Genomic DNA, 16,411 nt, shown 5'->3' on the forward strand with positions numbered 1-16,411 from the left:
CTCGGCCTCTTAAAGCACTAGCATTACAGGCATGAGCCACCACACCCGGCCGGTTTACGTTTTATGTATACATTTTTATCCATCCAAGAATCCACTGGACATGTCTGTATATGTGAATATATATGTGTATTTATGTGAGCATACATGCACACAAAGTGAAGAAATAAATCCCTGAATGCAACATAGAATATGCAGCTTACCAATCAGCAAAAATAATTTACACTGCAGCTCTCACCGTGGCCTAAAGGAAAACATTCCATGCTATGGATCAGAATTCTCTCTTGTTTGAAATTATGCTTTATCGTAAGGGCTAGGCAACTAGGCTTTCGGCTAATGGAACCATTATTACTACAACAATAGTGATCTAAATGAATAAATGCAATGTTTACTTTAAAAATTACACAGGATTTAATGCTAAGGTATTTTAAAATTTAGAGAAAAATAATGATCACTCAAACCACTACATTTAAAGATCACTAATTAGCCTTAATAATTTTAATTGAAACAATATTTTTTAAAGCAAATTCAAAATGAAAGTCTTGTACTCAGCGTTTGACAAGAGAAGCAGGTTCTGTGTTGGCATTAGAAAACGAATGAGGCCGGGTGTGGTGGCTCATGCCTGTAATCCCAGCACTCTGGGAGGCCAAGGTGGGTGGTCACGAGGTTAGGAGTTCGAGACCAGCCTGGCCAATATGGTGAAACCCTGTCTCTACTAAAAATACAAAAATTACCCAGGTGTGGTAGTGGGAGCCTGTAATCTCAGCTACTCGGGAGGCTGAGGCAAGAGAATCGCTTGAATCTGGGAGGCAGAGCTTGCAGTGAGCCGAGATGGCACCATTGCACTCCAGCCTGGGCCACAGAGTGAGACCATCTCAAACAAAAAAACAAAAAAACAAAAAACAAAAGAAAGAAGACAAATGACATGTGACTTGCAAAGACACTGGAAACATCCATTAGAAATAGGACCATCAAGACATGAAACTATTTTAAAGTGTGAAAAAAAGTTATGTCTAGATATTTATCTCAAGTAGAAGAAAAAGTTTATAAACACGCTCATGTCATGAGTCTCAAAAAGCACAGGATGGGCGCAGTGGCTCATGCCTGTAATCCCAACACTTTGGAAGGCCAAGGAGAGCAGATCACTTGAGATCAGGAGTTCAAGACCCCCCCTGGTCAACATGGCGAAACCCCATCTCTACTTACAAAAATTAGCCAAGCATGGTGGTGCATGCCTGTAATCCCAGCTACATAGGAGGTTGAGGCAGGAGAATCGCTTGAACCCAGGAGGCAGAGGTTGCAGTGAGCCAAGATGGCCCCACTGCACTCCAGCCTGGGCAACAGAGCAAGGCTCGTCTCAAAAATAAATAAATAATAAATAAATCAATAAAATTACAAAAATTAGCCAGAAGTCATGGTGCATGTCGGTGGTCCCAGCTACATAGGAGGCTGAGGCAGGACAACCACTTGAATCTAGGAGATGGAGGCTGCAGTGAGCCAAGAGTGGGCCACTGCACTCCAGTCTGGGCAACAGAAGGAGAATGTCTCGAAATATGTAAATACATACATAAATAGCACAAATGTTTAAGTTATAAGCTATAACAAATTACTGATTTCATTACAAATAAATTTGAATTATCAAACGTGTATGAATAGATTTCATTAGAAAACTATAAAGATCTGGTTGGGGGTGGTGGCTCACGCCTGTAGTACCAGCACTTTGGGAGGCCGAGGCAGGCGGATCACGAGGTCAGACGATGGTGAAACCTCGTCTCTAGTAAAAATAACAAAAAATTAGCCATGCATGGTGGCGGGCGCCTGTAGTCCCAGCTACTCAGGAGGCTGAGGCAGGAGAACACGTGAACCCAGGAGGCGGAGCTTGCAGTGAGCCTAGATCGCACCACTGCACTCCAGCCTGGGCGACAGAGTGAGACTCCATCTCAAAAAAAAAAGTACAGATCTGTGTCTATTTACTAGTGACGAAAAGTGTGGTCATGGAATATGGCAATGTACAGTTCCATGACCTTGAGCTAACAACTTAGGATTGCAGCCTCAGGTTTTACATTTGTAAAGCGAAGAGCCTATAAATGGAAGTCCTGACCTTTCTTCTTTTTCATAGATTACACAAACAATACGAGAGGAATCACTTACACACGTACCTTGGGATGCCGGCATGCATGGATCTGAGTGTTGCGGTCTGTTGTGAGATGATGAAGGATCTCAGGCATGTTCCTAAACATGTCTAGCTTATTCACATGAACCTAAGGCAAATAACACATACATGCAAATTATGTGAAATGTATTTCCTATAAATTGTTCAAGGTTAATTACTCAGGGCAAAACACCCAGTTAGTGAATTAACCCTCTCTTCTTTCTTGAAAAGCAGTTTTTGGCTATTTCAGTGCACTCTGGTATTCCGCCAGCATGTCAACAGGCACAAGGCTGACTGGCCAGGATCACTGCCATCACTGACGGCAGCGAAAAATTACAGAGACTCGGCTCAGGGATGTCATTTAATGATGTTAATGTTGTCCTTCAGTCCTTCAAGAGAAATTCAGTTAATATTCCTCGTACACCTACTATGTGTCGAGCTTTATTCTAAATGCTGGGAATAAAGCAGTAATCCACACAGACAAAAACAATCAAGAATCATCTACCCTCAGCCAGGCGCTGTGGCTTATGCCTGTATTCCCAGCACTTTGGGAGGCGGAGGCCGGTGGATCACTTGAGGTCAGGAGATCGAGACCAGCCTCGCCAACATGGTGAAGCCCCATCTCTACTAAAAATACAAAAATTAGCCACGTATGGTGGCTCAGGCCTGTAATCCAAGCTACTCGGGAGTCTGAGGCAAGAGAATCACTTGAACCCAGGAGGCGGAGGTTGCAGTGAACTGAGACCATGCCACTGCACTCCAGCCTGGACGACAGAGCAAGACAGTCTCAAAAAAAAAGAATCACCTTAAAGGCATATACATGATGTACAACAGAGGAGCATGTACTGCAAATAATCCACTCCCATATCTCCTTGTTCAAATTTATTTTCAATGCTGGTCACAATCACTAAATTTATTTCATGACCCAAAGTTTGGGAAAAATACTTTGTCTGTGGGGCATTTCACTGAAGGCTCTTGTAAGCCATTTTGGCTTCTGTCAATTTTCTCCCAGGAGGATGTGACTGAACTAAGATGATATATTCCTTCAGAGGGCCCGCCAACCACTGCTGCAGACACGTCTTGATAGGGTGCTTCCATCTGTCCCTGTTTGCAGTTATTTAGCAGGCGAGGAGGGGGAGGAAAGGTGAGCTGGGAGGATGGAAGGGAGCAAGAGAAATGAATGAATATGCTGGAAGCACTGGCTCACGCCTATAATCCCAGCACTTTGGGAGGCCGAGGCAGGCAGATAGCTTGAGGTCAGGAGTTCAAGACCAGCCTGGCCAACATGGCGAAACCTTGTCTCTAATAAAAATACAAAAATTAGCCGGGCATGGTGGCTCACACCTGTAATCCCAGCTACTCAGGAGGCTGAGCCAGGAGAATTGCTTGAACCCGGGAGGTGGAGCCTGCAGTGAGCCGAGGTCGCGTCACTGCACTCCAGCCTGGGCAACATAGCAAGACTCCCTCTCAAAAAAAAAAAAAAAAAAAAAGAAAAGAAAAAAAAGAATGAACAGTCACCATACCTGGACTCCTAATTCTTCACTAAGGTTGGTGAACAAATATTCATAGCCATAAGCCGCTTTGCAGTTCAGCCACACAACATGGTACGGGCTCCGCGTGATCCAGCTGCGGACCAGCTCTAAGACCCCACGTAAACACTCCTCCTAGACAGGATTTTAAAGAGACATTTAACAGGTGGAGAGCCGCACATAGCCTTTTCCTTCCCAACAGTCCCAGGTACTCACACCTACGGGGACAGTTAGGATATGACCTGTCACCCTACAAACTTCCTACTAAAAACAGGGGCACGCCCAGGTGATAACCCTGTTCCTCCAGGCAGACTTACCCGACTTGGAATTTGGTAAAATCTTGGATCACAGAACGTAGTATCTAAATATACACTTTGGATGTCTTTGACTCTGAAAAGAAAAAAAATTGATGTTAGCCATCCAATGTGATATAAATTATGTGTAACTTTTTTTGTTTTTTGACATGGAGTTTCGCTCTGTTGCTCAGGCTGAAGTGCAATGTCTGCTTACTGCCACCTCCTCCACCTCCCGGGTTCAAGCAATTCTCCTACCTCAGCCTCCCAACTATCTGGGATCATGGGTTTGTGCCACCACACCTTGCTAATTTTTGTATTTTTTAGTAGAGATGGGGTTTCACCATGTTGACCAGGCTGGTCTCGAACTCCTGGCCTCAAGTGATGCACCCACCTCAGCCTCCCAAAGTGCTGGGATTACAGGCCAGAACTCCCAAAGTGCTGGGATTACACCCGGCCAGAGCAATAAAACTTTATTCAGTCATACACAGAAGAACTGTACAAGAGGCCAGGCACAGTGGCTCATGCCTGTAATCCCAGCACTTTTGGAGGCCAAGGGGGGCAGATCACCTGAAGTCAGGAGTTCAAGACCAGCCTGGCCAACATGGCAAAACCCCATCTCCACTAAAAATACAAAATTAGCTGGGTGTGGTGGCACATACCTGTTATCCCAGCTACTTGGGAGGCTGAGGCAGGAGAATCGCTTGAACTCTGGGCGACACATCAAGACTCCATTTCACAAAAATAAAATAAAATAAAATAAAACCTATACGAGGCCCAGTACCTGCCCCCGGAGTGCAGAAGCTCCATTCTAGCAGCTTCTCCTTGCGCCAATCTGAAGTCTCCTGTGTACAGGACAGTTCCATTATTGCCCTGAAATAAAAACCTGAAAAAGAAATATATCCCAGTGACTTCTGAGTCTCATATAAACTCCCAATAAAGCAAATACATGTGAGCTGCATAGTAAATGCTTCCTGCAAACATATCCATTACAATACAATGGCAATGGAATTCCACAGTAATTTGAACCACACCAGGCACTCAGCTGTCACCTCTTCCCTCGGGTAGAAAATAACAGAATGGAGATGCTACCCAGTTTGTAACAGATGTTCCTTGTGATATGTTAGCACTTTCAATTATATGTTGAGATCATTCTTGCTCATGGAGAGAGAAATACACGTGATGATAAAATACAAGGTCACTGGGGAAACAGCTGCTGAAGACTTCCATTTATTTATTTTTATTTTGAGACAAGAGTCTTGCTCTGTCCCCCAGGCTGCAAGGCAGTGGCTCAATCTTGGCTCACTGCAACTTCCACCTTCTGGGATCAAGCAATTCCCCAGTAGCTGGGACTACAGGGGTGTGCCACCACACCCGGCTAATGTTTATACTTTTTGTAAAGTCAGGGTTTCACCATGTTGGCCAGGCTGGTCTTGAATTCCTGGCCTCAAGTGATGCACCTGCCTTGGCCTCCCAAAGTGCCGGGATTACAGGTGTGAGCCACCACACCTGGCCATGAAGACTTCCATTTTATAAGAAACGTTTCAAATCTGATCTTCACCTCAGTCCCCCTAGTTCAATTTGGGAACAAATGTGTTTTAAATGACTAGAAAAAAAAATCAAATCTCCCTCTATGTATTCTTTCTTTTTTTTTTTTTTTTTTTAAAAAAAAACTCACTGCAGCCTCCAACTCCCAAGCTCAAGCAATCCTCCCGCCTCAGCCTCCCAAAGCACTGGGATTACAGACATGTGCCACTGCACCCAGCCCCCTATTAATTTTAGACCCTAAAAATTTATTTCTACAAATACAATATGTGTCTACATATAATAAAATGACAAAATAAATGACCCCCTTACATAACTGATCCCGGACAGTGACCAGCTGGTAAGAGAGTCACAACAATCTCTTCCTTCTAAAAAGAAAATAAAGAAAAAATAGTAATGGAAAGCAGTTATCATTAGGACCTAGCTCAACAAAGCCCTCCTTCATAGAACACAGTTATGTACCTTTTAGCAATGTGCCTTTTCTCCCAATTTCCTCACACTCCAAATCCTAGAAACTAATGGAATCCTTGTCCACTCAACAAACAGAATTCCCATGGGACTGAGCAATTTCACTAGTTATAAAACCAAGATAAGCGAAAACCGATGGCCACACAAAAATGTGTGCCTGACTGCTCACAGCAGCATTCTTCATACTAGCCAAAAGGTGGAACCAGTTCAAATGTCTATCAACTGATGCATTAATCAGGAAAATGTGGTCTAGCCATACAATGAAATATTATTTGGCCATAAAAAGAACTGACACATGCTACAACATGGATGATCCTTGAAAACATCCTCAGTGAAAGAAGCCGGATATGAAATGAACACATGTTGTATGATTTCACTCATATGAAATATCCGGAATAGGTGAACCCATGGAGACAGAGAGTCCAATACAGTAGTGGTTGCCAGGGGGTTGGGGAAGGAGAGAATAGGGAGGCATTGCAATCGGTAAAGGCTTTTTCCCTTGGGGTGCTGAAAATATTCTGAAATTGATTGTGGTGATGGATACACAAGCGTGTGACTTGATTTCTATCTCAATAAAGCTATTTACTTTTTTTTTTTTTTTTTTTTGAGACGGAGTCTCACTCTGTCGCCCAGGCTGGAGTGCAATGGCGTGATCTTGGCTCACTGCAACCTCTGCCTCCTGGGTTCAAGCAATTCTCCTGCCTCAGCCTCCCCAGTAGCTGGGATTACAGGCGCCTGCCATCACGCCTGGCTAATTTTTTGTATTTTTAGTAGAGATGGGGTTTCACCATTTTCGCCAGGCCAGTCTTGAACTCTTGACCTCAAGTGATACATCTGCCTCGACCTCCCAAAGTGCTGGGATTACAGGTGAGAGCCACCAAGCCCGGCCACTATTTAACAATTTTTAAAGCCTGAGCCAGGTGCGGTGGCTCATGCCTGTAATTCTAGCACTTTGGGAGGCCGAGGTGAGCGAATCCCTTGAGGTCAGGAGTTTCAGACCAGTCTGGCCAACATGGCAAAACCCTGTCTCTACTAAAAATACAAAAATTAGCTGCGCATGGTGGTGGGCAGCACCTGTAATCCCAGCTACTCAGGAAGCTGAGGCAAGAGAATTGCTTGAAACCAGGAGGTAGAGGTTGCAGTGAGCCAAGATCGCCCTACTGCACTCCAGCCTGGGCGACAGAGTGAGGCTCAGTCTCAAAAAAAAAAAAAAAAAAAAAAAAAAAAAGATTAAAGCCTGGATGAGGCCTGGTCCCGATTCACACTGCACATCATACTGTTCAGCAAAGGCAAGACCTGCAGGCACTACTGCCTCTCCAGCCATCAGTAAGTGGGGAGAGCTCTGCACACACCAGGTCACTGCTCAGTGACAGTGACTCCTCACGGAAGTCTCCATTCATTCTGGAGGACCCTTTCAAATGGGTCTCCCCCTGGTTGGAGCTGGATAAACAATGCACAAAAGTCATGGCACACAGGAAGAAACATAAAAAATCAAAGTGGGGGCAAGACTGCTCAAAAGTCAGCCTGCTGTCGGCCCCCAGCTCAGGGAATGCCTTTCACCAATATCCCTGATGTGACAAGGCCACACACCATCACACTATTCCCCGGAAAAGCAGTTGGCAGAGTCCAGGATGGCATTTACAAAGGTTCACCTTTTTTTTTTTTTTCCTTTTTAATCCTCACTAAACTGGCTCTGTAGTCCTCCCTCAGGATAATTTGATGGGAAGAATACTTCAACTTCAACTGTCTGATCTTCACCAAAGAAGAAATATCTGAAAAGGTCAGTTTCTGTTCAACAACACAACACACCCTCAAAGTTACACACGGCAAAGCAGTGTGCTATAATCAAGCTACAAAGCCAATATTAACCAAAATAGGAAAATACCTACCAGCTGTAAAGGTTAAAAAAAGGGGGGCTGTATGTCTATAGTCCTACTTATTAAAACCATACATTGACAAAAGTACTACTTCAAAATTTAAAGATGAAAAATAAATTTTTTCCACTTGGCAGTGCCCCTTTTCTGAATAAGGGTTCAGAAAAAAAGTACAATATCCATGAATTTGCTGCAAAAATATTAATCGCCATTTAAAATTCTGAGCATTATAAAACTCAGTAAATGTGACAATAACATCATGTAGTAATATCAACACCAGGGTTCCCATCATTAGCATGTAATAAGGAACAAATGTGACAAAAAATAAGCCATGCCCAATCCTTTACAACATGGGAAATAAATACATCACTGTTAAGGACTAAATGTTCGTGTCCCTCCCCAAAATCCCTATGTTGAAATCCTAACCCCCAAAGTGTTTATTAGGAGGCCTTTGGGAGGTGATTAGTTGTTGGGCATAGAAGCCTTGTGAGTGACATCAGTGCCTTTATAAAAGATGCCCAGGGGAGCCTGTTTGCTCCTTTACTATGGGAGGACACAGGGAAAAAGACAGCGTCTAAGAACCAGGAAGTGGCCAGGCACAGTGACTCACACCGGTCACCCCAGCACTTTGGGAGGCCAAGGCAGGCGGATCACTTGAGGTCAGGAGTTCAAGATGAGTCTGACCAACATGGTGAAACTCCCTCTCTACTAAAAATACAATAATTAGCTGGGCTCTGGTCGTGGTGGCAGGCGCCTGTAATCCCAGCTACTAGAGAGGCTGAGGCAGGAGAATCGCTTGAACCCAGGAGGTGGAGGTTGCAGTGAGCCAAGATCACACCACTGCATTCCAGCCTGGGTGACAGAGTGAGACTCCGTCTCAAAAAAAAAAAAAAAAAAAAAAAAAAAAAAAAAAAAAGAACCAGGAAGTGGGCCCTCACCAGACATAAAATCTGCTGGAGACTGGATCTTGGATTTCCAGTCTCTAGAACCCTAAGCAACAAGTGTCTATTGTATAAGCCACTCAGTCTACGGTAGTTTTGTGAGTCCAGCCCAAATGGACTTACACAATCACAAAGGGATTTTTTTGCCCCTAAAACCCCACTCAATTACTAGATTTTTATTTATGGTTAAATGAGCATTCAAAATCAAAGAGAAAGATTGAGGGTATAGCTGAGGGGTGGAGCATCTGACTACAAAATCAAAGAGAAAGATAAACCATCATTTTAGCACTAATTTAAAAAAAATCAATATTTAATATTTAGTTACCTCTCCTGATGCTTCATCCACTAAAGATATCTGGGTAGGAGTCTCGATTTCAATAGATATCTATAAAAATAAAATAAGAGACCATGTATGTAGCAGTTTTTCATGGCTTTATATGCCTTTGCTGTCTGAAACACAGAAACGGGGCAAAGAGAAGTTTCAGACTCTCTATATAAACAATTCCGATTACACTGTAATAAATATTTCAACAGTTAGAAAAAATTGTAAAGAAAATAATACCTGTCTTGAGGCAGATTTGGCAATACGGAGTAAACGCCTTGTAAATGCATATAATCCTCTGACACGATTCTGTTTCCATGAATTCATTTTTCCTCCTTCATCTCCCCATCCCTACCACTCCCATTCCCTTCTCTCTCTGAATTTTGAGTCTTTGTAAAAACGTGGTCATGTGTCCTAACTTTTGTGCCTCAGAACACAGTCTGGATGGGTCTGTGACATGGATGCTTCATACACTGGTTCTTTTTTTTTTTTTTTTCTCAGATGGATTCTCGCTCTGTCACCCAGGCTGGAGCGCAGTGGTGTGGTATCGGCTCACTGCAACCACCGCCTCCTGGGTTCACGCGATTCTCCTGCCTCAGCCTCCCAAGTAGCTGGGATGACAGGCGCCCGCTACTACGCAAGGCTGAGTTTTTTGTACTTTTAGTAGAGACAGGGTTTTGACATGTTGGCCAGGCTGGTCTCCAACTCCTAACCTCAGGATCAACTGCCTCAGCTTTCCAAAGTGCTGGGATTACAGGCGTGAGCCACCACACCCAGCCTCATGCACTGGTTCTAAGTGCTGCAGAACGCTCCCTGGTACATTTCCCCCTGCCATCAAAACAGAGACTAGCACATAAGAGGCATTCAGTAAGTATCTGATGAATAGATCAATGTGATGTTTCACCTTTTCAGTCCACTAATGTCCTAAAACCTACAGTGTCTAAGGTTTGGGTGTTAAAGTATTTTTGCATTTCTGGAATGAAACATCTTATTCATGATGTACTATTTAACACTGCTAGATTCAGTTACTGTCTTTATGAGGATTCTTACATTTTCATGTATGAAATGGGTTTTTCCCCATTTATTATTTTTGAGATAGGGTCTCACTCTGTCGCCCAGGTTGGGGCGCAGTGGCACGATCTCAGCTTGCTGCAACCTCTGCCTCCCAGGTTCAAGCAATTCTCCTGCCTCACCCTCCTGAGCAGCTGGGACTACAGGCACCCGCCACCATGCCTGGCTAATGTTTTGTAGCAGAGATGGGGTTTCACCATATTGGCCAGACTGGTCTCGAACTCCTGACCTCAGGTGATCCCTCCACCTCAGCCTCCCAAAGTGCTGCGATTACAGGTGTGAGCCACTGAGCCCGTCCTCTTTTCTAATATATCTATTTAATGCTATCAATTTCCCTTCAAGGACAAATTTAGCTATGTTCCACACATTCTGACATGCCACGTTTCCATTGTCCATCAGCTCCTTTATTTAATTTTGAGACAGGCTCTCGCTGTGTTAGCCAGCCTGGAGTGCAGTGGCGCAGTCACGGCTCACTATAGCCTCAAACTTCAGGGCTCAAGTGATTTTTCTGCCTCAGCCTTCTGAGTGGCTGGGACTACAGGCACACTCTACTATACCAGGCTAGTTTTTAAGGTTTTTTTATAGACATGGGGTTTTGCGGTATTGCCCAGGCCGGTTTCGAACTCCTGGACTCACACAATTGTCCCACCTTGGCCTCCCGAAGTGCTAGGACTACACATGTGAGCCCCCAAGCCTAGCCATATCAGTTCTACATATTGTATGTTTTCTTTATCGTACAATTTCCTTTTTAACCAAAGGGTCAGTTATTGTATGCATTTAGTTTCCACATGTATGGGAAGATTTTAGCTGTCCCTTTGTTTCTGATCTCCAACATCATTGCCTTCTTTTGTGACACAGTACATGGTTAGTTTTTGTAAATGTCATGAGCACCCCCCAAAATACTATTTTCTTCCTTGGGTTTAAAGTTCTGTTCATTAGTCCACATTTACACATTTTCTGCATCCTGTTTCCTGCCTCCTTCTTTCAGCATCTGGGAGGGGCATGTTAAGCTCTTCAGTGACAATTGTTGATTTCCTATTTCTTGCCCTGATTCTGCGGTGGCCTTGTTTGTACTATGTCAACTCACCTAAGCTGGAACTGTTTCCTAGAACCCCTTTCCATGTTGTTGCCCACAGTAAACATTCAGAAGGCAGATGTGAACTAGTAGGGTTTTTTTAATGCTCTGAAGGGCGCCAGAAATGGTAACAGCTCGTGAACATTGTTGACCTTCTGGCTTAACTCAGAGTCTGGGGCAGGGCCGCAGCAACATCAGCTTCTGCTGGGTGCCTGTGTGCAGCTCCTCCGAGTCCTGGGGCAGGTGCATGTGCTTCAGAGCCAAAGCGGGAGACCAGCACTATTGAGGCCAGAGGAAGTGAGAGACAGAAGTGGGTTTCGGTCTGTCCTGCTGGGCTCTAGTGGGCCATTCTGCCTTCCAGTTTGTCTCTGTTCCCCTCCACTTCTCTTCCAGCTTTCCTTCCTGACTGCTGGCCAGGCTGACCTGTAGTAACTTCAAGCTGAATGCCAGAGACAACAGGAACAACCCTGCTGTTGTGACTGCTCTGCAGAGGGAGGACAAATCCCCTTCCCAATCAAAGGTCAGATGTGGAGGTGGATGATATCATGCACACAAACACACGTGCACACACTATGTGTGCATACTCACACACGCATGCACATACACACACGCGAGCACACACACGACAGAGAATGAGAAGAAAACTTCAGTCACATCACAGGACTTTCGGGGAGGGCAGTGCAGTCCCTGAGCTGGTGACAGAAGTGTTTCCTGTGGCTTAGAGAGTGGGAGCAAGTAGCCCTGGTTTCCACTTTGGTGCGGGTTGGGCCTGGACATGCCTGGTTTGAACTTCGCCTTAGTGCTAAGGCAGGCGTGGGCCTTTTTGTCAGCTTGCCCAAATGTGGGTAGGAGGGAGGCACTGGCTGTAAGCAGCTTAAGAGCAAACAGAAGCCCGGCACAGTGGCTCACACCTGTAATCCCAGCACTTGGGTGGCCGAGGCGGGAGGATCACCTGAGGGCAGGAGTACAAGACCAGCCTCGCCAACATGGCAAAACCCCATCTCTACTAAAAAATACAAAAATTAGCCAGGTGTGGTGGTTCAGGCCTGTAATCCCAGCTACTAGGGAGGCGGAGGCAGGGAGAATTGCTTGAACCGGTTAGACGGAGGTTGCAGTGAGCTGAGATCATGCCTCTGCGCTCCAGCCTGTGACAGAGTGAGACTACCTCAAAAAAAGAAAAAAAAAAAAAAGTAAACAGACTCTTTATGACACTGGGACAAACTGCTCTGCCAACTCCCACAATGATTTAAGAACTAATCCATGTAATGAACCCACATTCTGTTAAGTCATTGTGGTTCTCCTCAGATCAAGCACTGGGTGACAGGTTCTCGAAGTTTCTACTTCAGCTGGACGCTATTTTGTCAATTGCACATACATCCATATGACCCATGGCTCCTTTTAACAGTGACACCCTCTTCAAACCTTGTCTTTCTTTGCCTTCTAGTCTACTTTCCGATATTAAAAACTGCCACTCTGACATTTTGGCCTTCTGATTGGTTAGTAATTTTTTCTTCTTCCCCCAAAATTTCAAATTTCAACCTGTATTTATCCTTCTGTTTTATCTATGTCTCTTATAGACTAATACTCATGAATTTGTCTAACTTTTTTGTTTGTTTTTGAAGATGGAGTCTCTCTCTGTCACCCAGGCTGGAGTGTAGTGGCACGATCTCAGCTCACTGCAACCTCCGCCTCCCAGGTTCAAGCGATTCTCCTGCCTCAGCATCCCAAGGAGCTGGGACTACAGGCACCGCCACCACACCCAATTTTTTGCATTTTTAGTAGACACGGGGTTTCACCCTGTTGGCCAGGCTGGTCTCTATCTGACCTCAGGTGAGCTGCCCGCCTCGGCCTCCCAAAGTGCTGGGATTACAAGCGTGAGCCACTGGGCCCAGCCAGATTTGTCTGATTTTTTTAACTTACACTGAGAATTTGTCTTTTGACCAAAGGTACAATTAAATCCTTTCCTATATATAGTCATATATAATTGGACTTTTTCTGCCTTCTTTGCATTTTCTATGCACCAGACGTTTTTCTCCCCTTGACTACCTCACATTGGACAGATGCATTTTATTCTGCCAGACCGAAAGTTACCCATTCTATCTGTATTCTTCTAGCTGTCATCCCTTCCTTATGACAGCCTGTAATTTATGTTTATTTTTCTTACTCTATCCCACAATTTAAATAAAAGGATTTAGCAATTATGTTAATGAACACTTTACACTCTATTAAATATCTTAAAATGTGGCCAGGCATGGTGGCTCACACCTGTAATTCCAACACTTTGGGAGTGGATCTACTTGGAACCAAGTGGGTGGAACCAAGGTGGGTGGATCACCTGAAGTCAGGAGTTTGAGACCTGCCTGACCAACACGGTGAAATCCTCTGCCTACTAAAAACACAAATATTAGCCGGGTATGGTGGTGGGATTCTGCAGTCCCAGCTACTCGGGAGGCTGAGGCAGGAGAATCACTTGAACCCAGGAGGCAGAGGTTGCAGTGAGCCGAGTTTGAGCCACTGCACTCCAGCCTCGGCAGCAGAGCGAGACTCCATCTCAAAAACAAAAAATAGAAAATATTAAAATGCATCTTAGCAAGAGGGTCAATGAGATTAAGCAAACAAAACTGAGACCTAGATCTCACTCTTGAGGAACAAGGAAAACATATCAACAACTACCAAATGTTGACTTCTGCCATATTGTTCAATGCCAACAGACTTAATTTTTTTTTTTTTTTTTTTAGATGGAGTCCCACTCTGTTGCCCAGGCTGGAGTGCAGTGGCGTGATCTCAGCTCAATGCGACCATTGCTTCCTGGGTTCAAGCAATTATCCTGCCTCAGCCTCACAAGTAGCTGGGACTACAAGTGTGTGCCACCACACCTGGCCGAATTTTGTATTTTTAGTAGAGACAGGGTTTTACCATGTTGGCCAGGCTGGTCACGAACTCCTGACCTCAAGTGATCCATCCGCCAAGGCCTCCCAAAGTGCTGGGATTATAGGTGTAAGCCACCATGTCTGGCCAGAGACTCAATATTCTAATTAATGTGGATAACTGAAGTATGTTACAAACTGAGGCAAAGTTTTTGACAATCTACCTCTAAAAATACTTCCCACTTAAAAAAAATTAAGTTATTAAAAAAATAAAACTTACAATTCGTTTCTTCCAAAATCTGTATTTTGGGCTCGTTAACAACAACTCCTTAGTCACAGGTGAACAGTATAGATAAACCTTCAAGCTGAAAGGAAAAAAGAAAAAAACTTTCAGTATAATCCAAAATGAGCCATCTTGGTGACTAAGAAATCTATTTCATCATACATCTAATAATTTCATTTGAGACCAGTCTGACCAACATGGTGAAACCCCATCCCTAATAAAAACACAAATACCAGCCGGGCATGGTTATGAAATCTATTTCATCATACATCTAATAATCCAGAAGTTACTCTGGCACAAAATCTGTTAGAGTCACTCCCCACATACCTATGCGCACCATTTCAGTGCCACCAAGAGCACAAGGTGGGGGTGGAAACACGGTGTCCCTGGACCTCCTCCAACAGTGGTCCCTCACCATTGTTACTTGGAAATACGCGCTTGTATGTGATCAGGTGTGTCTGGAAAGATACCGCCACACGTTACGCTACCTCTGGAAAAGGTGTGTTGGGAACAGAAACTTCTGCTTTTTACTGTATAAGTCTATTCTTTTTTTTTTTTTTTTTTTGAGATGGAGTCTTGCTCTGTCACCCAGGCTGGAGTGCAATGGTGTGATCTCGTCTCACTGCAAACTCCACTTCCCAGGTTCAAGCGATTCTCCTGCCTCAGCCTCCCGAGTAGCTGGGATCACAAGCACGCGCCATGATGCCGGACTAATTTTTGTATTTTTGTAGAGATGGAGTTTGACCACGTTGGCCAGGCTGGTCTCGAACTCCTGACCTCGGGTGATCCACCCACCTTGGCCTCCCAAAGTGATGGGATTACAGGCGAGAGCCACTGCGCCCAGCCTATTCTTTTTTTTTTTTTAAATGAACAGAAATTAATTTCATAATAAACTTTTTTTTTCTTTTTTTTTGAGATGGAGTCTTGATCTGTCACTCAGGCTGGAGTGCGGTGGCGCGATCTCGGCTCACTGCAACCTTCCGCCTCCCGGGTTCAAGCGATTCTCCTGCCTTAGCCTCTTGAGTAGCTGGGACCACATGCGCACCACCACGCCCAGCTAACTTTTTGTATTTTTAATAGAAATGGGGTTTCACCGTGTTGGCCAGGCTGGTCTCGATATCCTGACCTCAACTGATCCACCCACCTCAGCCTCCCAAAGTGATGGGATTACAGGCATGAGCCACCGCGCCCAGCCCATAATAAACTTTTAAAACTTAACGCTATCATTTTGAGGTTAGGAATATAGTCTACGGTAGATTGTATTTTCCAAAAATGGCCACACAACGACATACACCATCCATACATGCTCTCCTTACAAAATAGATACTAAAATTCCTCCACTGACTGGCGGGGTCTATGTTCCCTCCCCTTGAACCTGGGCAGTTTTTTGTAATTACCTTCACCATAGAATGCGGTGGAAGTAATTGCATGGCTTTTGAGGCTAGATCTCCAGGTAGTACAACTTCCTCCTAGCTCTCTTAGGACATACGCTTTTTAACCCTGAGTCTCCATTTAACAGGTCTGGCCATCCTGACGGACTCACGCTAAAGAGATTTTTTTTTTTTTAGAGGGAGGGGAGCTCACTGTCACCCAGGCTGGAATGCAAGCTATCCTCCCACATCAGCAGCCTGAGCACCCGGGACTACAGCACATGCCACCACACCTGGCTCATTTTTCCTATTTTCTGTAGAGACGAGGTCTCCCTACGTTGCCCAGGTTGGTTTCAAACTCCTAGGCTCAGGTCATCCTCCCACCTCAGCTTCCCAAAGGGCTGGGATTATAAGCCTAAGCCACTACGCCTGGCCTAAAGAGACTTTTAGAGATAGAGATGCCTCACGCCTGTAATCCCAGCACTTTGGGAAGCCAAGGTGGGCAGATCACTTGAAGTCAGGAGTTTGAGACCAGCCTGACCAACATGGTGAAACCCCATCTCTACTGAAAAATACAAAAATTAGTTGGGCTTAGTGGCACGTGCCTGTAGTCCTAGCTGCTTG

General features: G+C 44.6%; 1 protein-coding gene across 11 annotated transcripts in view; it reads right to left on the minus strand.

Annotated features, from left to right (window-relative positions):
* DCLRE1C (DNA cross-link repair 1C) overlaps positions 1-16,411 on the minus strand; it is a 54,885-nt gene that overhangs the window by 31,405 nt on the left and 7,069 nt on the right. For 4 of the 11 annotated variants that reach the window (XM_024346227.3, XM_024346218.3, XM_054660776.2 and 1 more), the window contains 7 exons: positions 14,415-14,499; positions 9,125-9,184; positions 5,829-5,884; positions 4,756-4,857; positions 3,996-4,068; positions 3,673-3,813; positions 2,157-2,258 (listed from right to left, as the gene is read on the minus strand). In XM_024346227.3, coding sequence (XP_024201995.1) covers positions 2,157-2,258; positions 3,673-3,813; positions 3,996-4,068; positions 4,756-4,857; positions 5,829-5,884; positions 9,125-9,184; positions 14,415-14,499 — 619 coding nt within the window. Of the gene's footprint in view, positions 1-2,156; positions 2,259-3,672; positions 3,814-3,995; positions 4,069-4,755; positions 4,858-5,828; positions 5,885-9,124; positions 9,185-11,279; positions 11,355-14,414; positions 14,500-14,744; positions 14,879-16,411 lie in introns of those variants that run through there. The other 7 variants (XM_063780480.1, XM_024346220.3, XM_024346221.3 and 4 more) reach the window with 5 other exon arrangements.

Source organism: Pan troglodytes, chromosome 8 (genome assembly GCF_028858775.2).
Source record: "Pan troglodytes isolate AG18354 chromosome 8, NHGRI_mPanTro3-v2.0_pri, whole genome shotgun sequence".
In the NCBI taxonomy this organism is placed as follows: Eukaryota; Metazoa; Chordata; class Mammalia; order Primates; family Hominidae; genus Pan; species Pan troglodytes.